Source organism: Schistocerca piceifrons, chromosome 9 (assembly GCF_021461385.2).
Source record: "Schistocerca piceifrons isolate TAMUIC-IGC-003096 chromosome 9, iqSchPice1.1, whole genome shotgun sequence".
In the NCBI taxonomy this organism is placed as follows: Eukaryota; Metazoa; Arthropoda; class Insecta; order Orthoptera; family Acrididae; genus Schistocerca; species Schistocerca piceifrons.
In genome coordinates, this window is record NC_060146.1 from 225,888,457 (window position 1) to 225,913,767 (window position 25,311).

At 46.5% G+C, this 25,311-nt stretch overlaps 1 protein-coding gene across 1 annotated transcript in view; it reads right to left on the minus strand.

Moving 5' to 3' along the window:
* The window catches only part of LOC124716886 (UDP-glucuronosyltransferase 2C1-like), a 96,777-nt gene extending 85,548 nt beyond the window's left edge, over positions 1-11,229 (minus strand). The window contains exon 1 of the mRNA XM_047243439.1: positions 11,125-11,229. Coding sequence (XP_047099395.1) covers positions 11,125-11,229 — 105 coding nt within the window. The remainder of the gene's footprint in view (positions 1-11,124) is intronic.
* Between the last annotated feature and the right edge of the window lie 14,082 nt (positions 11,230-25,311).

Consider the following 25,311-nt stretch of genomic DNA (forward strand, 5'->3'; position numbering starts at 1 on the left):
ACGGAATTCTTGTTCCAAAACAACGACGAGTAGCTGAAAATGATCTCCGAGCAGCCGAGCAGAACCGCTTCCAGTCAATGGACCAGACGACCCAGACCATTCCGTGTGGAAACAGCTGACAGAGCCACCACCAGCTCGGACAGTGCCTTGTTGATGACTTGGGCCCGTGTCTCCGAGGGGTCTGTGCCACACTCGAACCCTACCGTCAGCTCTTACCAACTGAAACAGGGATTGCACTGCAAGTCCACCCACGGTTTTCCAGTCGCCTAAGGTCCACAGGAGGTGGTCACGAGCCTTACAGGCGCTGCAGGCGATGTCGTCCTGTTGGCAGGGGCACTCGCGTCGGTCGTTTGCCCTCATAACCCTCAACCCTTTCACACGAAGCACCCGAGTAGAAATGACGGCTCCGCCGACGCACGGTCCTTTTACACCTCGTGTACACTGTACTACCGCCGTCTGTACAAGGACATGTCGCTATTCCGTGACTGTCGCCACCTCACTGTGTGATGCAGTGGGACGCCTATTACTGAACATTAATCTGAGGCGTGTCCACCGTTCCGCTTCGTGACCACTTCTGCACTGCTGGAAACATTTTCAGTGACGTGTCTGAATCTCCCTGGAGGAACGGCACGCCATTCTTCCTCAGAAACCGAGACTAGAGAAAGCAGTGATGTGGGACGTTGGCGTCTCGGCGTTCTGACACATTCCAAGGGTGCTCCACTCGATTTAGGCCGGATCTCAGGGCAGATCAGGAATCTGATAATTGATACCATGTAGCAGGAATCGTGATCTCTTGTATTATAATACATAAACGAACACCGTCTAGATCATTTCTCTTGTAAGCTGCTACCGCCTTCAGTCTGCGCAGCGGATCACCTTGAGGAGTGACGTCACCGAGTGAAGCTTTGTCAACTGTGATACGTTGTAGTCCGAGACGCCACAGCTCAAGATGATCCGCTGCGCAGACTGAAGGCGGCAGCAGGTCATAAGAAAAAAATGGCTCTGAGCACTATGGGACTTAACATCTGTGGTCATCAGTCCCCTAGAACTTAGAACTACTTAAACCTAACTAACCTAAGGACATCACACACATCCATGCCCGAGGCAGGATTCGAACCTGCGACCGTAGCTGTTGCGCGGTTCCGGACTGAGCGCCTAGAACCGCTAGACCACCGCGGCCGGCCAGGTCATAAGAGACTGTAAGTAGGCTGTTTAGGCTTTTATATTGGTAACGCCACGCAGCGCTCTGTATGAAAATCACTGGCTGTGCTGTGAGCAGTCTGTGGCTGGTTTGCATTGTTGTTTGCTATTGTAGTGTTGGGCAGTTGGCTGTTAACAGCGCGTAGCGTTGCGCAGTTGGAGGTGAGCCGCCAGCAGTGGTGGATGTGGGGAGAGAGATGGCGGAATTTTGAGAGCCGACGATCTGGACGTGTCCCACTAAGAAAGAGTAAATTTGTAAGACTGGATGTCATGAACTGATATATATAATATGACTTTTGAACAATATTAAGGTAAATACATTGTTAGTTCTCTATCAAAATATTTCTTTTGCTAACTGTGCCTATCAGTAGCTAGTGCCTTCAGTAGTTTGAATCTTTTATTTAGCTGGCAGTAGTGGCGCTCGCTGTATTGCAGTAGTTCGAGTAACGAAGATTTTTGTTAGGTAAGTGATTTCTGAAAGGTATAGGTTAACGTTAGTCAGGTCCTTTCTTTTGTAGGGATTTTTGAAACTCAGATTGCGTTGCGCTAAAAATATTGTGTGTCAGTTTAAGCACAGTCACGTATAATTTTTGTAAGGGGACGTTTGAAGACGTGATAGAGACGTTGATCGTTTGTGCATGATTTCAGGAATGTTATTGTCCATCAAAGTACTGCCCGGCACGTGGTGTTTTATGACAGGTGGTACTGGCCACAAACCACTGCCTCACAGACTCTGGGTGCGTGGTCGTGCCGTCTCAGTCACTGCCTCCGAACTGTTCCTCTGCTGAGCACGGTTCAGTTTGCATTAGGTGTTTCCCTTGGCTTGTAAGGGGACCGCACCCCATCCACGGAAACACGCCCCCGCCATGACACCGCGTCCCCTTCCCTCCACTCCTGATGTTCTCCAGGCAGTACCTTTGTCAGACTGCCACGGGGTACTCCAGATCTCTCGTTTCCACGGCACCAATGGCGTCGCTCTTTACAGCACGTCGAGCGTCGTACAGAAACATTAGGCTGGTGAGTAGCTGCTTGGTCGCTGGGCGCCGCTGTGCATAACTTGCTGTGGTGGCGCCAGTGTTTCCATCCGCGGACTTGGCGTGTTTTCTTTATTTTTTCAGCCACCTCCGCAGTGCTCGACTACTACCGCCTACCAGTACGTGACGTGTGCGTGGTCTCGGTTCAGCCGCGGTCGCTCCCTTCGCGTTTCCACTTCACAGCCACTTCACCGACAGTCTAGTTTGACAGCTTTAGTAGTCTGTGCAACGGAAAACCAGCCCATAGTTGAAAATTTTACTTTTTTATTCTCTCGATGACTAGTTTCTGGCCGAGGCCCATTTCAGGTAATCCTAACATTGTCGTAAATGGCATTCCCCGAGATGCGAAAACCATCTCAAAAATGTACAACGAACACTTACAGCGTATGCAGATAACTGTTATATGTATGCGCTGGTCACAACAATATTATGAGAAGGAAAGTTGCTACTCATCCTACAGCGGAAATGCTGAATCGCAGATAGGCACAGCAAAAAGTGTGGTTTCAGTTGACTGACACTGCAGTCGCGTGTGTGAGTTGCGTTTGCGCCAGTGTGTGTGTGTGTGTGTGTGTGTGTGTGTGTGTCTGTCTGTCTATTGTTGATGAAGGTCTTAACGGTCGAAAGCTATAATTGTGAGAGTCTTTTTCTTGTGCCTATCTGCGACTCAGCATTTCATAATATTGTTACATTCCATCCTGGATTTTCCGTTGTTTGGTTATATATGTATAATGGAAATTCCTGATAGATCCACGAAATTAATTATCAAACACTCATTTATTTGCAGGTGGGTAAATAATGATTCAAGTCACTGACACAGAGTTACATGAGTCCCTGTGTCCTATGCAAGTCTTACAATTTTAAAATTTCAGTTAATAAAACAGTTATTATATCTTTTACAAGGAAACACTGTGCCAGAAGACAACATCTTAGACCAAGTATCGAATTTTAAGTATCTTCGCTGTCAGATACGTTTTTGTGATGACAAGGACCTTGGGCAAGAAGTTGGTAAATTTCAAGCAATATGTCGTACCACTCAAACGACTTTTAAAAATAAAGTTGGGAAAGAAGCAGAAATGAAATGTAATGAAGTAATTTCATTAAACACATTGCTTTATGGCGGAGAAGCACGGGTGCCGATTCTTACGCAGCGCAATAAAATACAATCGGCAGAACGGAGATTTTTAAGGAGTGTGAAAGGTTGTACGATCATGCGTAGGATATGAAATGAAGAATTAGAAAAGAATTAAATGTAGAATCAGTGAGAGGGCTGTGGCTAAAGTTTTCAGCAGCTGTTAAACTGGAGGTCTGACAATAATGAGATTATTCCAGTTTGAACAAGCTTTTTTCCTTCTGCGCTGGAAGACGCACGTGGCGATTCCTCCACCACTGGATTTCAAACCGTGCTTCAAACGATGAGTGCTGACTCTGATACACGACAAGCAGGATCACGTTTATTATGACCACAAAAAATGGGGAAGAACGCCGGTCTTCTCTAGATCCTTTTTGTGGTGAGTCTGCGCCTTCTAGGTCCACTATCGGGAACTGGTTCCGTGAATGTTCAGTTGATCGGAAGTCACTTGAAATTTCTCGGTCGCCCATCAACGGGACTGACTCTAAGAAACACTGATACTGTGAGGAAAGTGATAGAAGATGATCCTCAGCTAATATTTTGTAACACTGAAGGGGTCCTAACCACTGGATCGACTGCGGCGCAGACGATCGTTCGCGATCACTTAGGTCTAACCGAGGGATGGGCCCCTCGGATGCCTTTTTACCTAACAGTAACGAGAATGGACTTGAAAAATCCGACAAAGGGCTTCCCAAAGACACTTACATTCTTAGATGTGACGAAACGAGGGTGTCCCATAATGGCCCTGAAACAAGTCGGCAACAAGATGGTGGCCACTTTCGTGATCAAGTTGGGTGACTCACCCGTGTGACGTCAGACGCAGAGGTGACTGGTGCGCGAGTGAAAGTCACGGCCACACGGGGGTCTCAAAGATACGGCGCCTTCTCCTGCATCAGGACAGTGGGTGCCCCAGTGCACACGGCTGCCACGACAGAGGACTTCTCGGAGATGGAAAAAGTGCGCGTGTCACCGCATCCGCCCTGTCCACCTACCCGGACGCTGTGTGAATCCTTGCTGTTCCCAGAGACAGGGAAAAAATTGTGGGCGGCATTTCTCATCCGATGAGGAGGCTACCGCAGTATGCAACAGTGCCCTGAGTAACTTCCTCAAACAAATTTGAACGGAGGCATTTTCGAAGCGATTCGAAGCGTGGAAAAATGTATAACTGCTCTTGGACAGTATTATGTAAAACTGTAAGAGCTGTACGGCAAGTTTCTGAATTTCTGCGAAAAAACTTTCGGCATAAGCGTCATACAAAACGAAATGTTGAATAGTGGACAGAACTGGAGCGATTAGTTACAAACAATGGAAAATATCAGACTTCCTAGAGCAGCATTGGATTACAGCCGAGGAGAAGAAGAGATCGAGGACGGCTCACGACACGTTGAAGACAACTGCGCGAGGTGCCGGGGCTAGGAGTGTGTTTAACACTAAATTCTTCAAGAATCTTCATATGGAAATGATGCTGTAACCCCCCTTTTCTAACTCCGACTTTTCCTGTTGCACATGGATTAAGAAGAAATGCGAACTGACTGTAATCGACCCTGCAAGTGGAGTAGAAAAGAGTTTGGCACCTGCAATAATTTAATTGGATAGAAATTAATTAGGTAAAGGAAAGTTTCATTAACGTAGTGCAAAATGAAAGGGTTGCTCTACCGATTAACAGAATGAAAGTTCTGTCCAAAATAACAATTTGATTTATTATGACTAAACTCAAAATAATAAACAAAACACATGAAACATTTAGAATACATCAAATTGGATACTCAAATAAATGCTGTGAAGGTAAAGTTGTTCATAAACTAGATTGTGACATTTATGACCAAGTGGTATGTGGAGCCAATTCCTTGCAACTCAAATCTTAAGAGAAACACCCAGCCAACCCAACATTAATTGCTGCTACAGTAGTGACAACTCAGACAATGAACACCCAAGACAGAACAAAGTTAGAAAAGATGAACAGGCGCGCTCTGCTGAGCTCTGATTATCACCTAGCAAAATTCCCTAATCTGCAGGTGCTGTGGACATAAATTACCAAGCTGTCTTCTTAACTGCAAGAACACGATCTGGCAGACCGGAGGCGATGGCTGGTTGCTTCGACGTCCCGTCGTGGTGATGATAAAGTCGCGAGTATAGCCCGAAACAAATTATCCTGGTCTGGTTGTTCCAGACTAAAGACTTCCTAGCAACACAAATACGCCTCTGAGGGAGACGAAGAAGGTTCGCCACACAATCACTGACGGTACAGTGATTGATTTTAACAAGCGAAGTCACACAGTAACTCTGATACAGTCAACTTTAGCCAAAACTGCTCAAGACAGACAACATAGGCCCCTTTACGCAGAACGCTCAATTGCCAGCCGTACTCGGAAAGTTACGTTGAAGTCGAAACTTCAGCAACTTCGTCAAACAGGTACAATGAAATAAAAGTATATTAGACATCCAACGCAAGGCAGGCTGTCCCGAGCAGCGAGAGCTCAGTCTTGTAACCTACTCCGACCGAAAGGCGAGAGCCAAATCCCACAAGAGCACTCGTACAAACCGAACACAGAACATTCCCGCCCCCACGACAGTGGTCGTGGTTAAACATTCCAATCAGCAACTCGAAAACCGGCAGAAAATTCCACTCTATTGCCAAAGCACTACCATTCCACCAACGGAGATTCTTGGCGCCAATTTCTGCGCCGATTTTGCTACATCACGGAGCTATCCCCTGAGCAAGCCAATCACAGTTACGATTTTGCAGAAACGCGGGAACTTGCTCGCCAAGACTTCCTGGGAACACAAGTCATTCCCACGCCTTGCTGGTAGCCCGCCAGAAAGTGTTTTCACTAAGTTTCTGCGAAGTAACGGAATCTCTAGCCCAGCCACTCCATCAGGCCCCTGTGGGGCGTGTCTCCGCCGCTCTTATGACAATGTCGGCGTCTGGAAAGCATTCACTCGACTCCGTCACACCCGTCAACCCTCTCAATATCAGCAGAGCCCGCCTGTCACCGGACCACCCGCGTGACGAGAGACGCTGCGTGGGAAGTCCGCGTGTGAAGGAATAGCGACTTTTCACCGCATGCAATTGGAGAGGAAAATCGAATTACTCAGAGTAAGATAGAAATGTGAGAGGGGCTCATGCCACCTCTCAACTGCGAAGTAAGAGTGCCTAACCTATGAAGTGCAAAAGAAGAAGAAGAAGAAGAAGAAGAAGAACAACAACAACAACAACTCAGTTTACGGGTATCTTGGGGAACCGTTGAGTCTAGCATGCAAGTCATGAACGACGTGTCGTGTGAGTCGCCTTCCTTATCGTTGCGCACTGAGGTGACGCAGAAGTCGCGGGACGCCTCCCAACATCGTGTGGGACCTCCTCTTGCCCGGCGTAGGGGATCAGCTGGGCGTGGCGACGACTCAACAGGTCGCCGGAAGTCCTCTGCAGACATTCTGAGCCACGCTGCCTCCGTAGCCGTCCGTCACTGCGGAAGTGTTGCCGGTGCAGGATTTTTTGCACGAAGTAACCTCTCGGCTATGTCCCATACATGTTCGATGGGATTCATGTCGGGCGATCTGGGTGGTCAAATTATTCCCTCCAACTGTCCATAACATTCTTCAGTGCAGTCGTGAACTATCGTCGACTAATTACAAAATCCGGTCTAAGTACCAAAAATAAAAAATTCCTTTCATTATCAAAATATGGGCTATGTGCCTAACCTTCGTCAGTAAAAACCGGGCTATCAAGTAATCAGCGTGGAAGTGGTTTAAAACATTGCCACCGGAATGCACCATGTGCTAAGTGCGACCTGTTCTGAAACAAAATCCGGGCTGTGTGCCGGTGCTGTTGTTTTTAGCCTGAAGTTAGATTGTGTTCAAGTTGCAGTGATTAGCCGTGTCTGCTGTGTTTACTATTGTGGTTTATGTGATGGATGAAACAGGAAAACGTCGGAAAACGGGCGAAGGTAGTGTTTCCCAAATAAATAAGCTGCGAGCCGAGGGAAAACCATATGAGAACAGTAAGAAACTTACTGTATCTCAAGAACAACCTCCACCTGATAAGGTAAGTGTATATGATAACTTTAACGCACTTAGGACTAAGGCTTTTTTGAAGAACTTCGCTTGATTATAATTTTTCTGTGGCGCTTTAAGCTAACCTATGTTTAGATTATGCAGACCACGTTAGGTTATGTTTCACATTGTTCCTGGACTATAGTTGACCCACCAACTTTGCAGAGTAGCAAACAAACGGGTTATTCGTGACAGTCGCAAATTATTTAATGCCTCTAATTCACGTGTTTGTTTGTTGTAGGTTTCATGCCGGTGCCGCTATCAATGTAGAGACATTGCATTGGAACACAAATTAAACATAATCAATCAGTTCTACGAACTAGGTGATAATGTTAAGCAAAACTCTTATTTGACAGGAAACCTAAGTGTATCCGATGTTAGAAGAAGGCGTCATGGTTCTTACGAAGAACCCGTCATGGTTCTTACGAAGAACCCGAGGAGAGTCGCAGACAGGCTAGTGCTTTTTATACAGTTGCTGATGACGAAGGTGGACATTTTCAAGTTTCCAAAAAATCTTTTCTTGTTCAAATTGGCTCTAAGCACTATGGGACTTAACTGCTGAGGTCATAAGTCCCCTAGAACTTAGAACTACTTAAACCTAACTAACCTAAGGACATCACACACATCCATGCCCGAGGCAGGATTCGAACCTGCTACCGTAGCGGTCGCGCGGTTCCAGACTGTAGCGCCTAGAATCGCTCGGCCACACCAGCCGGCCGTTTCTGGAAATACACAAAACTACCAGGCGAAGAGTGGAAACCTTGGTGAAAGCAAGAAAGAGTGGTGATGTTGCCTGCATCACCGACACCGACCTACATAGGGAGAAACGATCACCACGATAAAATAAGGGAAATGAGAGCTCGTGCGGAGTGTTCGTTCTTTCCACGCGCTATACGAGAATTGTGAAGGTGGTTCGATGAACCCTCTGCCAGGCACTTGAATGTGATTTGCAGAGTATCCATGTAGATGTAGATTGAACGTAGGAGAAACAAAAACAAAGAAAGGAAATATACAGCTGCTGATGTAAAACTCATTGTTGAACACATCAAAAGTTTCCCCAAGGACGAAAGCCATTACACAGGGGCTAAAATCTCCCTTCTACGATTAAGCCAAGAATTAAATTACAGCAGAATGTATGAGGCTTTTGTTATGCTTAATCCAAACACAAACATTTGATATTTGTACTACAAAAAAGTATTGAAAGAACACTTTCTCAAACTCAGATTTCACCCCCCAAGGTAAGATACCTGTAACACATGTGATCTGCTTAAAAGTAAGATGTTGAATGACTCAACAAATAGAGCTGTACATCGTACTTCCCTAGCATTTGATCAGAGACGCCCTGAAAAAGTTATCATTCATATTCTACCACTCCTACAAGTCATACATGCACTGTATCCATAGATTTACAACAGGTTTTCTGTTTGTCAACATTGTCACGCTGCCAAATGTATTATTTACGTCAAATTTGTTGTTATAATATGGTATTGCATGTGGCAGATAATGATAAAGGTTTTATGTTCCTTTGGCATGAGAGAATGAGTGGCAGGGGAGGCAACGAAATAGTGAGCTGTGTGTTAAGGGGGACAAAAAGTAAAATTACCCAGAACAAAAGTTAATAATGTGGTGTGCGTCCAAAATGAAAATCAAATGGTATTGTTCCTGTGAATATACTTGCTCTGCAATGATTTCTTTGACGAAGTTCACCACAAGTATGTCGCCTCTGGACTCTCATACTTAACCTGCGACCGACACTTTGCTCAACTGAAAAAAGAAAAAGAGTAGGAAAATGTGAAGTTCCCTTGGATATTGTGAAAGTTTTGTGTAATGCCAATAGCAAAACTGCTTTTCTAACCACCATGATGAACGATGATCATTTTTATGACTTCTCCAATGTAGCTAAAGAAAACCTCATCACAAAAATGTTAGAAATTTACAAGGCCGTTTGGCTGCAAGTTTCCAAAACCAACCAAGGAAAAGTGTTTACAAAAATCAGTGAAGTTGGAACGTGGACGCAAACGAATGTATTCAAAAAAGGTGAGAAGATGGAAATCATAAATGGCCTAGATCTACCCCAGCTTGAACTAACAGCCAGATTGAAAACTGAGAAGAAGGACATAAAAAAGATGCCTTATCTCAAACAAAAAACAAACTGTTTTTGCAAAATCTGACTGAGTAAACACAGCAGCTGTTTGCAGACCGTAACATTGTAATATTTTGTTTATAAAATAGTGGTAATTTATAAAAAAATGTAACTTTTTAAACTTTGTAAAAGGCATTTATTTTAAAATAAAACTTGTAAGAACGTAGTAACGTGCTTGAACTTGTCTTTGTTCTTTAACTCGTTTGTTTGCTGACACAATACTTCTGTATGCCTAACTGACTTTTCTTAATAATAGAGTTATTATAGAAAACTGTAAACAGTAGTTTCTAGATTTTTATAATACTAAAATTATTATTATTATCCTTCCCACACCACTTTATTTACAGATATATAGACTTAGCCTGGTTTTTGTGTTAAAGACGTTGGCACATAGCTCTGTTCTTGTTTTGTTCCATCAACAATTATTTTTCGTTGTTGTTAAATGTTTTACGGTAAATTTACTCTAAAAGTGTTTGTGTATTAACTGTCTTCGTTTGTTTAGGCTAAAAAAATAAGGATATCAAAGAGGGAGGCTTTCTGGAATTTTTTTGCGATTTCCTCAAAACAGCAGTTGTGGCACTTACCACGGACTTTGTGATTAGTCGACAATTGTGGCCCGATGACATGGCGCATTGCGATCCCTAAGAATTCCATCGTTATTTGAGAACACGAAGTCCACGAATGGCTGCAAATGGTCTCCAAGTAAGCGACCGTAACCGGAACGCAGTCCATTCCGTGCAAACACAACTCACAGCGTTACGGAGCCACCACCAGCTCGGACAGTGCCTTGTTGACAACTTGGGCCCGCGGCTTCGTGGGGTCTGCGCCACGCTCCAACCCTACCGTCAGCTCTCACCAACTGGAATCGGGGCTCACGTGGCCACGACACGGTTTTCCTGTAGACGAACCGAAGAGAGCAGTTGCGGACTGTGCCCTGCTGTTACCAGAGGCACTCGCTTCGGTCGTCTGCTGCCACGCCTCACTGACGCCACATTGCGCCCCACAGTCCTGACGGATACATTACGTCCCGCACTGCTTTCTGCAGTTATTTCACTCGGCGTTGCTTGTCTGTCAGCACTTACAACTCTACGAAACGCCGGTGCTGTCCGTCGCCAACCGAAGGCCGCCGGCCACTGCGCTGTCCGCGGTGAGAGGTGAGGCCTGCACACTCTGCAACTGTGGACCTCGGAATGTTGAATTCCCTAAAGATTTCCGAAGTGGGATGCTGCAGTGCGTCTGGCTCCAACTAGTATTCCGCACTCAAAATTTGTGTCGTGCAGCCGTATTGAGGTCGGAAACTTCTTCACATGAATGGCCTGAGTACAAATGACAGCTGCAACAATGCACTGCATTTTGTACACCTCGTGTACACGACGGTGCCGCCTTCTGTACACGTGTACGTCGCTAGCCCGTGGCTGCTGTCACCCGAGTATATAGCTCGATGCATAAACATCAGCCCGCGGTAGCTCTGGAGGCCGGGGGGTCGACGACCTCTGGCTGAGTGTGGGCGTGACGCGAGGGAGAAGCCGTGTCGTTATGGCAGGAGGGGCCGATCAGTTACGGCAGACCCGCGGCCCCGCCTCCAGGAAGAGGCGGCGCGTGCCTTTAGCAGGAAAAATGGCGGACACTTTCGCCGCGTTTTCCGCGGAGTGCGGGAGAAAGTTGAGTCGCATCCTGGGGTGATAGCAGGCTCAGGTCGGGTGTGGCGAGGACAGTGGGAAGGCTCCAGGAGCCAGAGAGAGAGGGATGGAGGGAGAGGGAGAGAGAGAGAGAGAGAGAGAGAGAGAGAGAAAGCTTCTCCGGGGTCAATCCAGTGCCGTACCTGGCCAACCACAAACTCTGTACACCTGCGACGAATGAGCTTCCAGAATGTAAAGAATTTTGTAGCTGCTCGCCGTGGTGAACACTGCCAAGAACGATAGCGCAACACCGAGCGTCTGGGGAAATCGGCCGAGTAATGTGTTCGTTTTGGAAACGACAGGTTTCCTACCTTTTGTCTTCTGGACGGAACACGTGTGAGGTGTGCATGTCACGTTGTACATTAGACAACTGTTGACTCCCTACTTTCATGTGTCGGTACGCACACATCTGAGAGCAAGCCATGTTGAGCCGTGTTCTTTGGTTGTGTTGCTACACCGTCTCTGGCGTGGGCGCTTTATTATTAGTCGCGGTCTGCTGGACAGCAGACGTTGATCCAAATGGCCTGGAAATTATTTATCTGGAATTGAGGTGCTAAATATCGAATCCAGATTTGCTGGAACTGATTGAGTGAGACAATGATGAGAGTATTTATGCATTTTGAAAGAGTTTCGGGAAGAATTGACGTAAGGTAAATTCGCAGATTTGCATACTTGCACGTAGTTAGCATTCTCATGTGAAGTTAATTGTGGTACCGAAATTTAGTTGAAACATATCTCATCTGTCGCTCACAGTTAGTGAAGGTAGTTCTCGTCCCCAAATATAACTTTTGTGCAATAACAGAGATCATTTTGGGTAATGTGAAATTCTGAATAATCAACTTGCTAAAATTGTTTCTAAACCTAGTCACTTTTGTATAAAGGCTATACTGCTCATGATCTTGAAAATCAAATTATAAAGTAATTATTTGATATAATTTTGTTTTAGGGAAATCATTTGTGGAACTTTAGGGCTCGGAATAATTCCCATGCAAGAAATTCTATGTTGCTTGTGTCCGCATTGCATGTGGCGGTAGACACGCTTTTTAATGTCATTTTTAAAAATGGCTCTGAGCACTATGGGAGTTAACATCTGTGGTCATCAGTCCCCTAGAACTTAGAACTACTTAAACCTAACTAACCTAAGGACATCACACACATCCATGCCCGAGGCAGGATTCGAACCTGCGACCGTAGCGGTCACACGGTCCGAAACTGAAGCGCCTAGAACCTGTCATTTTTAGCTTACCATTTTAATTTAGCTTTGATGTGGCGCTGTTTGCTGCGATCCACTTTCGAGAGAAAATGTTTACTGTACCAAGGCAAATGGAAGAATAGTGCAGGGCCACGGTCACACCGTTGGACTATAGATACAGAAAAACGTCATTACACAGTTAATCAGTGATTAGGTCAGCTAGTTTACATTCCGTTTGGAATTTACTTTCTTGTCATACAAACAACATTTGAGTGAACAGTGTAACATCTCTGGGTGTCAAACATTTTTCGAATTCGGAGTTAGCTACGTCAATAGGAAGTGGGTTTTCATTAAAGTAATTTGGAAAATTTATTGAGACAAAATTTATTGGTTAATTCGATGTGTAATTTTATTGGTTTTATTTTGACCTATTTCGAGATGTTAAAAACTGTCCACTGTGACGTCAGACGACACACCTCTATTTACTAGACTGCGCAACACAGGGCTTAAGTAATCACATTTTTCAGTAATTACTTCCTTGTACATACGCTCTGCACTATACACACACACAGAGTCATAAAAGAGAAAAGTTACACGTGGCAGGAAAAAATCTTGCAACGTCACGGAGAAACAATGACAGTACTCGGCATATTTCCTAGAACAGTCCGTCACTGCAGTTCGCCCAAAGATGTTCCGTATTGACCAACGTCAGTACTCGAAACTTGCCGGCAGACAAAAACTGTGTGTGGCTCCGGGTCTCGAATCTGGAACCTCAGTCGCGCAGCCTATGCGGAGGACTTCCGTGAAGTGTGATGAGTAGGACAGGGGGAGGGGTGGGGGTACAATGTGAACAGCCCGCGAACACTGACGTCGACGCCGCGGACCCAGTCGTGTGTCACGAGGTACCAGCCGAGGCGCCAACCAGGGTTCCATAAAGAGCGTGACATCGCTCCTGTGAACCCAGCTACCGAGGATGAGTCTAAGCAACAGCAATGCTAACTAATTTGATGCAGAGGATATCAAACTGGACCCAAGTAACTCGGTTATGGTATCGGTACCAGCATCTACAGAATTTGAAACACGAACAGCTGCTAGCATGAGTTTCTTAGAAGTAGATACCTTAGGGGTTGCGAAGCAACTCAAATCGCTTGATACGGGCAAGTCTTCAGGTCCAGATTGTATACCGATTAGGTTCCTTTCAGATTACGCTGATACAATAGCTCCCTACTTAGCACTCATATACAACCGCTCGCTCACCGATAGATCTGTACCTACAGACTGGAAAATTGCGCAGGACGCACCAGTGTTTAAGAAGGGTAGTAGGAGTAATCCATCTAACTACAGACTTATATCATTGACGTCGGTTTGCAGTAGGGTTTTGGAGCATATACTGTATTCAAACATTATGAAGCACCTCGAAGGGAACGATCTATTGATACGTAATCAGCATGGTTTCAGAAAACATCGTTCTTGTGCAACGCAGCTAGCTCTTTATTCGCACGAAGTAATGGCCGCTATCGACAGGGGATCTCAAGTTGATTCCGTATTTCTAGATTTCCAGAAAGCTTTTGACACTGCTCCTCACAAGCGACTTCTAATCAAGTTGCGGGCCTATGGGGTATCGTCTCAGTTGTGCGACTGGATTCGTGATTTCCTGTCAGGAAGGTCGCAGTTCGTAGTAATAGACGGCAAATCATCGAGTAAAACTTAAGTGATATCAGCTGTTCCCCAGGGAAGCGTCCTGGGACCTCTGCTGTTCCTGATCTATATAAATGACCTGGGTGACAATCTGAGCAGTTCTCTTAGGTTGTTCGCAGATGATGCTGTAATTTACCGTCTAGTAAGGTCATCCGAAGACCAGTATCAGTTGCAAAGCGATTTAGAAAAGATTTCTGTATGGTGAGGCAGGTGGAAGTTGACACTAAATAACGAAAAGTGTGAGATGATCCACACGAGTTCCAAAAGAAATCCGTTCGAATTCGATTACTCGATAAATAGTACAATTCTCAAGGCTGTCAGTTCAACTAAGTACCTGGGTGTTAAAATTACGAACAACTTCCGTATTTTTACCGACGTAATTATCTAATATCCTGAAATTTTGTTTATGCATAAAGTTATTTACTATTGTTATTTATATCTGAATTAACTTTCCCTTTACCATAAACTTACTTTACAAATCTATTCCACAAAAATCCCCTTTGTTCATATCCATACTTCTTCGAAATGTTCCCACACTAAATCCTGCTACATAACTCGTTAAAGAATTATCTTCATATTAACCTTAAACCACAGTCACGCATCATTCATACTGCTAAACACACAAAAAGACCTAATAACACTTTATGAAAATCCTAGAACAGTTCATGAAAAACATTCTATTACCTTAGTGCACTCTACTGCGCACAATGGAAACTAAAATCACAGTCCCCCTATCCAATACTGTCCTCTATCAGCTGATACATAAACTACGTGCGCGTCCAGTCTCGCGTCACCATCTGTCACTGTCCAGCTCTGAGACATCTCCCACTTAACCGCCTCCAAGGCAGGATCGTTATACGGCGCTACGCCTCACCGTCTGTGTAGTGACTCTTAAATTCACATTTAAGTGCTTGGCAGGGGGTTCGTCGAACCACAATCATACTATCTCTCTACCATTCCACTCCCGAACAGCGCGCGGGAAAAACGAACACCTAAACCTTTCTGTTCGAGCTCTGATTTCTCTCATTTTATTTTGATGATCATTCCTACCTATGTAGGTTGGGCTTAACAAAATATTTTCGCAATCGGAAGAGAAAGTTGGTGACTGTAATTTCGTAAATAGATCTCGCCGCGACGAAAAACGTCTCTGCTGTAATGACTTCCATCCCAACTCGCGTACCATATCTGCCACACTCTCTCCCCTATTACGTGATAATACGAAACGAGCTGCCCTTTTTTGCACCCTTTCGATGTCCTCCGTCAGTCCCACCTGGTAAGGATCCCACACCGCGCAGCAATATTCTAACAGAAGACGAACGAGTGTAGTGTAAGCCGTCTCTTTAGTGGACTTGTTCCGTCTTCTAAGTGTCCTGCCAATGAAACGCAACCTTTGGCTCGCCTTCACCACAATATTATCTAACACCCAGGTACTTAGTTGAACTGACAGCCTTGAGAATTGTACTATTTATCGAGTAATCGAATTCGAACGGATTTCTTTTGGAACTCGTGTGGATCATCTCACACTTTTCGTTATTTAGTGTCAACTTCCACCTGCCTCACCATACAGAAATCTTTTCTAAATCGCTTTGCAACTGATACTGGTCTTCGGATGACCTTACTAGACGGTAAATTACAGCATCATCTGCGAACAACCTAAGAGAACTGCTCAGATTGTCACCCAGGTCATTTATATAGATCAGGAACAGCAGAGGTCCCAGGACGCTTCCCTGGGGAACAGCTGATATCACTTAAGTTTTACTCGATGATTTGCCGTCTATTACTACGAACTGCGACCTTCCTGACAGGAAATCACGAATCCAGTCGCACAACTGAGACGATACCCCATAGGCCCGCAACTTGATTAGAAGTCGCTTGTGAGGAGCAGTGTCAAAAGCTTTCTGGAAATCTAGAAATACGGAATCAACTTGAGATCCCCTGTCGATAGCGGCCATTACTTCGTGCGAATAAAGAGCTAGCTGCGTTGCACAAGAACGATGTTTTCTGAAACCATGCTGATTACGTATCAATAGATCGTTCCCTTCGAGGTGCTTCATAATGTTTGAATACAGTATATGCTCCAAAACCCTACTGCAAACCGACGTCAATGATATAAGTCTGTAGTTAGATGGATTACTCCTACTACCCTTCTTAAACACTGGTGCGTCCTGCGCAATTTTCCAGTCTGTAGGTACAGATCTATCGGTGAGCGAGCGGTTGTATATGAGTGCTAAGTAGGGAGCTATTGTATCAGCGTAATCTGAAAGGAACCTAATCGGTATACAATCTGGACCTGAAGACTTGCCCGTATCAAGCGATTTGAGTTGCTTCGCAACCCCTAAGGTATCTACTTCTAAGAAACTCATGCTAGCAGCTGTTCGTGTTTCAAATTCTGTAGATGCTGGTACCGATACCATAACCGAGTTACTTGGGTCCAGTTTGATATCCTCTGCATCAAATTAGTTAGCATTGCTGTTGCTTAGACTCATCCTCGGTAGCTGGGTTCACAGGAGCGATGTCACGCTCTTTATGGAACCCTGGTTGGCGCCTCGGCTGGTACCTCGTGACACACGACTGGGTCCGCGGCGTCGACGTCAGTGTTCGCGGGCTGTTCACATTGTACCCCCACCCCTCCCCCTGTCCTACTCATCACACTTCACGGAAGTCCTCCGCATAGGCTGCGCGACTGAGGTTCCAGATTCGAGACCCGGAGCCACACACAGTTTTTGTCTGCCGGCAAGTTTCGAGTACTGACGTTGGTCAATACGGAACATCTTTGGGCGAACTGCAGTGACGGACTGTTCTAGGAAATATGCCGAGTACTGTCATTGTTTCTCCGTGACGTTGCAAGATTTTTTCCTGCCACGTGTAACTTTTCTCTTTTATGACTCTGTGTGTGTGTATAGTGCAGAGCGTATGTACAAGGAAGTAATTACTGAAAAATGTGATTACTTAAGCCCTGTGTTGCGCAGTCTAGTAAATAGAGGTTTACTATTTTGCGATTGGTTATAGATGAAAAGCGCGGACTGACGCGGGAGAATGTTCTTTTGCTATTGGCCGTTAAGTAAACTGACCAATGGTAAAGCAATAGTGTTAGCGCGCTTTTCTCTGCTGGTAGAGAAGACCTAGAGTATTCTAGAGAATGGTCGAAGCCTAGCCATGAAAGAGATCGGACGTGTGCAAAAAATGGTTCAAATGGCTCTGAGCACTACGGGACTTAACATCTATGGTCATCAGTCCGCTGCAACATAGAACTTCTTAAACCTAACTAACCTAAGGACATCACACAACACCCAGTCATCACGAGGAAGAGAAAATCCCTGACACCGCCGGGAATCGAACCCGGGAATCCGGGCTCGGGAAGCTAGAACGCTACCGCACGACCACGATCTGCGGACTCGGACGTGTGTAGTAGTAGTTGGGATGGAAGTGACAAGTTGCCGCACCTAGCTGTGTTTCATGCATCAAAAGTGTTGGAAAGTGACGGCATAATTATTACGATGTGTGTGTAGAAATTTCGGAATTTTTAAGTGAATTTTGTGACGAGAAAAGACATAAATTCCGCGTGGCGTATTGAGCAGGTCGGTGGCTAAAAACTGTGAGCGCATTTGGTACCGACAGACTTAATATTTGGCGAGCATTTTCAATCAAAAACAATCAGTATTTTTGTAGCTATTATGTTTTCGGGAAATGCAACACCATAAACTTGCTAACGTGAGTGAAAGGGATTATGAGTGTGTCAAGACTAGCACGGGCTTGCCACTGATATTTGATCACCTAAGTTTCAGAATATATTAATCGAGGACAAAATTTCCAAACTTTCATTTCGTGTTTCTCCCGAAACGTAGATTAGCGACTTTAATTGTAGCCTGGTTGACGTCGAAGTACAGTAGGTTTCACTCGGCTTTCCTACTGATGACTTGCTGAGACAGTGTTCACAGGTAGGTGCAGGTCCATCGTAAAGGGACGGAAAGAACCGCGTCGCCGCAACGGAAACTGGTTTCATCCCTCTACAGCACGCAACCCCACGCATCGTCGGTCCAGACCCTATGCCCTCGTCTCCACGTAAACGGTGACGCGGCGTTCGAGTGTCAGCGGAACACAAGGCGTTGGTCGTCGTGCGAAGAGGCTGCCCTCCCGCCACGCAATCGCCGTGCCGGTGGCAAGCTTGCTTACATTTTACAAGCTTAGCCGCTTCGGAAACGCTTCCGCACTTAGCCACGAAGCGAATCATTGCGGCCTTTTGGACGTAAGACAAATCTCTCCGTCTGAGCACGACGCCAACGGCTGCACTGTTTTCTGCGTCCCCCTGACACTGACGGTGTCGTCTGTGAGTGGTTACTGCACGCTGAAGTCGGGCGCACGCAGTGGTCATATCATGTAATGCGTCGTGTCACTTCAGCTAGCTCGTGCTTTAGTTTTGCAAAGCAATATTGAGTAGTACCGTGCTTACTGTGTTTGTCGCATTGCGCATCTCTGCTGAGGTATTTTTTGTGGACTGTAATTAGATATACCTTTTTTTACTTAAATCTCACCTAGTAGTGCAAGCTCCCCTATATAGAACGAAATTTTGGGAAAACTTATGTCAGAGCACATGGCAAAATGTTTATTTACCGTCGCAGCCGACTTGTTCATCGTGTTGCGTGTGTTGTCCATCGTAGCGCTAATTCTGAATGTTTGCTGTGATTTTGTGCGTCGCAGGAGCAGGGGAAAACGTATTTGGAGTGTGTGTGTGTGTGTGTGTGTGTGTGTGTGTGTCGGGCGCGTGGCTTTGTTCTGTAACGGCAGCACATCGACCGTGTTGCACATTAACATATTTTTCAGCGTTATTAGTCATGCACACAGCATGTAAAGTGTCACTAAGCACGCAGATATTCTTAGACGGCGCAAGAGCGGACGACATGCTGCTCACGAATCTGACACCGTAGTAAAACAATGGTGGCCGAGGACTTCCGGCACAAGTAGTCACCCTCGTTGAGGCAACAGCCGGCGGAGGAGCGGCCAGATGTTCAGGGCGCACTGTTGCCCTCGGAGTGGGGAAGTGTCCCTAAAGGCGAAGAATCGGCAATAATCAACGGCACGAGGATTCAGAAGGCAATGGGAACCACTGCCTTAAAGACACAGAATGAGTATCCACAAGACACGTGGTCTGTAACTGCAAAATTGTCACCATACGGCAAAAGATTCCTATTCGGATCTTCGGGAAGGGACTGCGAAGGGGAAGGTGACTGGCAAAATAACATCAACAGTGGACTTCGGTAGCTTCAGAAGGATTCAGATATTCCTGAAGGGTGTGTACGTTCCAAGTCGCGGTTTCCCCGGAGTGACCGCTTCTGCTGACGACACTCCAAGCCTGCTTTTGTCTGACACGACATCTAGAGGACGATTCCGCACTACCAGCGGTGTCCAGATGCTTTCGATCAGATAATGTGGAGAGACGTTACGCCAATAGATGGCTCTGCTCCAACTGTGACAGTCTTGACGGTATTACGTTGCTGTGGCTGTCGTTAGGTCAGAAGACACTGGCGGCCTACTTGTGTAGGGTGACTCGCGTTGCACAGTGTACGGAGCTGCTGTGGGGCGGTGCCAGGAACCGTGGTTTGTCTGTGTGTGTGTGTGTGTCGCTGACTGCTCGTACGCCGCGAGGCTACTGTGTGGCGGGGGACATCGGGGACGCGGGTCACGAACGGCGGAGCGCCGGCAATTAACCTTCGGCGGCCATCTGCAGCTGCGGGGGCGTGGCGTGTCAGCAGTCAGCAGCGGGCGGTCGGCGCCGCGGAATGTGCCGGCGCGCCGTCCACGCCCGCTGACTACCTGTCCCAGGGTCCCCTGCGGAAATGAGATTACCGACAGTTCCGACACCGAAAGTAGAGGTAGCGCAGCAGACGAACCGCAGAAACTCTGCTTCCGAGGAGGCAGAGCGGCGGGAGGAGAGCAGCTCAGTCAGAGGGGCCACTGCTCGCTGCAATACGTCTACCTCAACATGACGTAGGACTTCAGGCGAGGAAGGAATTGCTGAGAACGTACGTCTGCAGTACAGCACAGAACGAAGGTGAATCGCGGACTGTGCGTAAACCGGTACACAAGAGAATCGAAGGCTTCGAGATGTGTTGCAGAAAGACGCCGAAAATTAAGCCGATTGATAAAGAAGAACTCGTTCTGATCTAATCTGACCCGTCATGTTCCTCTTTGGTTTCTTCTTACACAGCCGCGGTTTCGACCTCAATACTGCTGCGATCTTCTTCAGGACCTCCTGGTGTCCTCGGTTAGTTGAACACTAAGGCAAATTTCGCATTCATTCATAAAGGGAGTTTTTCGCACTTGTTCTGAAAACTGACATTACTGGGTGAAACTTTCTTTCGAGAGCTACTGATGTACATAAGAAATAACAGGCAGAGAAGTGGAAGAGTCATTTTTACCAGTTCAGGATGTTCGGAATTTCCCGTTACAAACTTCTAGAATTTGTGGAGGTTAGTGAGTACATAGTATTTTGAAAAGTATCCCGTGTCCGGAAACGTACCGTTTCCGTTCTACTATGGTTTCAGTTCGGACGTTTAACTCATCCACTTCTGCTGTGGAATTATTCAAAAGGAAACAAAACGAATCATCCATTTATCACTCAAGCACATTTGTTTTTATTAACTCTAAAACATTCTGATCAGAACTTGATCTACTCAGACCCCTCTACAACATGGAGACCCCTATAACAGAAACTGTGAAAGACAGTGTACGTTACGATAATTGATGCACACGTGATGTTGCTTTCGTCTCTGAGAAACATCAGCAGTCCGGTGTAACTCTTTTTCAAAAATTCGTGCAGCCAGTGCTTTTCAGTTGGTGGTCTAGTGATTTAGCACCGCTGCTAAATCGCGAGGTCGCGGGTTCGCTTCCCATCTGGGTTGCAGACATTCTTCGCTCAGAAACTGGTGCTCTTCGTGAGCTGTTCTCTGGCTCGCGTTGTTGCTGTTTGTAGGTTTCCGCCCTCTGTTGGAGGCCAGACTGTATCGTTTAGTTGACACGGTTGCGGTTGTTTGTCTTACTCTTGTCTTGACTGGCGCCACTTGGTTTCGCAAGCGTTGCCTGTCCGCTAGCGGCAGCAGCGGCGTTATCGATATGTGGTAACTGTGGCCCTATCTTTGCGGTGACGTCGTTGTTTTTCCGGATCGTGTGAGTGAGCAGTTCAGTTGGGGACTCCGGAGGAGCCAGGAGTGCAGTGCGGGAACACGCCGAGACTGCTGGCGACACGCATGCACTGCCGGATGGAAGGGCTGTGGTCGCGAGGGTAGATGGCCTACTCCTCAACCGGATCTAACAAGCCTTAAGTTGAGTGGATTTTAATCCGAGTAGTGAAACCTCCACCATTGTGAGATCTCGCGATTCTCCAGTGACTCGAGTTCCTGTTGCTGGTCGCAATGTTGCCGAGACGAAGAGCAGCGAGTGGAGTGCTTGGGGAAGGCGGATCTAATTAGCTTTCCTCGAGTTGTTGTTACTAATTGCTGCATGCTACGTGTTACTGTTTGTTAAGTTCAACCAGCGGTATTTTTCCCTGCCTGGTGGCCGCTAACGCCCCACTTACCTGCCCTGGAGGTCAGTGTGTGTGACGGCAGTGTACGTTTCCTCGCCTTGCCGCTGCTGTCCTGCAAGGAGTTTAGTTCTGACAGTTTCCTTGATTTGTAGGTCGGTTGGTGTTTCTTCTACTCTGATAGTAGTGGTTCCTTTCTCCTTTCGGACGCTCTGAACACAGCATTCTGAGGACGTAGTTCCAGCCTTGACGTGTTGTTCCATCGTTGCATTGCTTATCGGGCGTTAGGTAGCTTCAGCAGATTATCATTATTCATTCCTTAGACTTCCACTAGTCCGAGTTACCATCTTGTGATGTGAAAGCAACTTCTGGCCGTCTTTCTCATTGCTCGAAGAAGTGCTTTTGGCCTGATCTACTCAGAGGTCGATTCCTGGAGCGCCGTCTGTGACTGGCCCTTGTGTTTTATTACTGTGTTATTATTTTATTATTGTATTACCAAGTTACCATCATTGGCCTCACCTGTTTGGTAATCAGTTGCTTGTTCTTTTGAATTAACCTTGATATTATATTTGCTGTTTTATTGTATGTTCTAATTGTTTTAAATATAATTGCCACTCTTGGCGTTACAGCAAATTTAAACGGTTGTGCTACCAAGTTTATTATCATTTGTCTCACTTGTTTGGTGATCAGTTGCCTGTCTTTTAAATTAACTTTTGCTTTTGCATTTCTGTTTGACAGTATGCTTGTTAAATTTTTTAATAGTTGCCATTCTTGGCGTTTGAGGTCTTCAGCCTTGAATCAGTTCTTAATTTATTGCCAGTAAGGCCTTCAGGTGTGAAAAAATTCTTAATTTGTTGCTATTAGGGCCATCAGCCGTGAGTGTTGTTACTTGTCTCAAAATCCTAATTTGGTACCGAGCGAGGTGGTGCAGTGGTTAGACACTGGACTCGCATTCGGGATGACGACGGTTCAATCCCGCGTCCGACCATCCTCATATAGGTTTTCCGTTATTTCCTTATATCGCTCCAGGCAAATGACGGGATGGTTCCTTTGAAAGGGCACGGCCGCCTTCCTTCCCTAATTCGATGAGACCGGTGCCCTCGCTGTCTGGTCCCAAACAACCCAACCCAACCCCTAATTTGGTAATTGCATTTTAACAGTCGGATTTAAGATCTTTGGTGAATTGTCTTTTGTATTGTAAGAACTGCAATTGAAAGTTACAACAAGTTTAAACAATTCTTAATTTATGCCCATGAAGGCTTTCAGCCGTGAAACAATTCTTAAATTATTGCCACTATTTTAATTTGGTGTTGATTTTAAATAAATTGTGTTTCGTTAAAAAAAGGCAACCAAAAGTAATTGATTACGGCCCCGTCCACAATCGTAACCGAATCCTACATTCATCGACTACCAGGTCTCACTTCATTTCATCTAAACTCCGTCAGAAAGACGAGAGATTCGCCGAAGTGGCGTCAAGCGGGAAGACTCGCACCAGATGGGTCAACCGTCGCAGGCGGTGTGCCGCGGGCGATAGCCCCACACGCTCTTCTTACTTCACTCTCCGCACAGCTCTGGGTGGATACTACAGCCGGTGTGCGTCTGGCGGAGTGTGGCAGGCAAATCAGTCAGCGCTCTGCCCGGCGTCTGCTGTCGCGTCAGCCGACCGGCGTTGCTGACTGCTGGCCGAATTTGTTGGCGCTGTTGACGGAGTAGCCATCAGCACGGTGAGAAAACAGGACGGAATCCTCGTCGGAGATGGGAATGAACGTGTTTGCCCGACGCTAATGTGGCGGGAGCGTGGGCCGATGCGTCTAACTCAGGTGGTATCGCGCGATTGTTTTTTTAACGGAACGGCGGTGCAGAGTGCGACTAAAGCCCACAGCTCTGGTGGCAGATCCGATTTACTCCGTGGCCACTCAGCGCGGTGGCCCGGCAGCGTTTTAAACTGGGATGACCGCGGCCGCAGTGTGGCCAGTCGGCGCCTAATGGCCAGGCTGCAGATCGTCAGCGGCAGAGCGAGGCGTGGGCTGCGCAGGTCGGCTTTGCAGTGTGACTCTCAAACGTACAGTGTTTGTGTCGCTAATGGACTCCACTCACTCGACTGATATATTTTTTGCCAGCAGACCTTTAGCACAATCACACGTTTCGGTAATCGTCGTTCGAACAGGATAGCATAATGTGTGAACGTGTAATGTACACTACTGGCCATTAAAATTGCTACACCACGAAGATGACGTGCTGCAGACGCGAAATTTAACCGACACATACAAGATGCTGTGATATGCAAATGGTTATCTTTTCAGAGCATACACACAAGGTTGGCGCCGGTGACGACACCTACAACGTGCTGACATCAGGACAGTTTCCAACCGACTTCTCATACACAAACAGCAGTTGACCGGCGTTGCATGGTGAAATTTTGTTGTGATGCCTCGTACCAGGAGGAGAAATGCTTACCGTCACGTTTCCGACTTTGATAATGGTCGGATTGTAACCTATAGCGATTGCGGTTTATCGTATCGTGACATTGCTGCTCGCGTTGGTCGAGATCCAATGACTATTAGCAGAAAATGGAATCGGTGGGTTCAGAAGGGTAATATGGAACGCCGTGCTGTATCCCAACGGCCTCGTATCACTAGCAGTCGAGATGACAGCCATCTTATTCGCATCGCTGTAACGGACCGTGCAGCCACGTCTGGATCCCTGAGTCAACAGATGGGGACGTTTGCAAAACAACAACCATCTGCACGAACAGTTCGACGACGTTTACAGCAGCACGGACTATCAGCTCGGAGACCATGGCTGCGGTTACCCTTGACGCTGCATCACGCACAGGAGCGCCTGCGATGGTGTACTCAACGACGAACCCGGGTGCACGAATGACAAGTCATTTTTTTTGGATGAATCCAGGTTCTGTTTACAGCATCATCATGGTCACATCCGTGTTTGCTGACATCGCGGTGAACGAATATTGGAAGCGTGTATTCGTCATCGCTGTATTGGCGTATCACCCGGCGTGATGGTATGGGGTGCCATTGGTTACACGTCTCGGTCACCTCTTGTTCGCATCGACTGCACTTTGAACAGTGGACGTTACATTTCAGATGTGTTACGACCCGTCGCTCTACCCTTCATTCGATCCCTGCGAAACCTTACATTTCAGCAGGATAATGCACGACCGCGTGTTGCAGGTCCTGTACGGGCTTTTCCGTATACAGAAAATGTTCGACTGCTGCCCTGACCAGCACATTCTCCAGATCTCTTACCAACTGGAAACGTCTGGTCAATGGTGGCCGAGCATCTGGCTCGTTACGATACGCCAGTCACTACTCTCGATGAACTGTGGTATCGTGTTGAAGCTGCATGGGCAGCTGTACCCGTACACGCCATCCAAGCTCTGTTTGACTCAATGCCCAGGCGTATCAAGGCCGTTATTACGGCTAGAGGTCGTTGTTCTGGGTACTGATTTCTCAGGATGTATGCACCCAAATTGCATGAAAATGTAATCATATGTCAGTTCTAGTATAATATATTTGTCCAATGAATACCGTTTATCATCTGCATTTCTTCTTAGTGTAGCAATTTTAATGGCCAGTAGTGTATATGCAGACAACTTTTGCTACTTGGGGGGGGGGGGGGGGCAAAATAGTTGATCACGGTAGGAGTA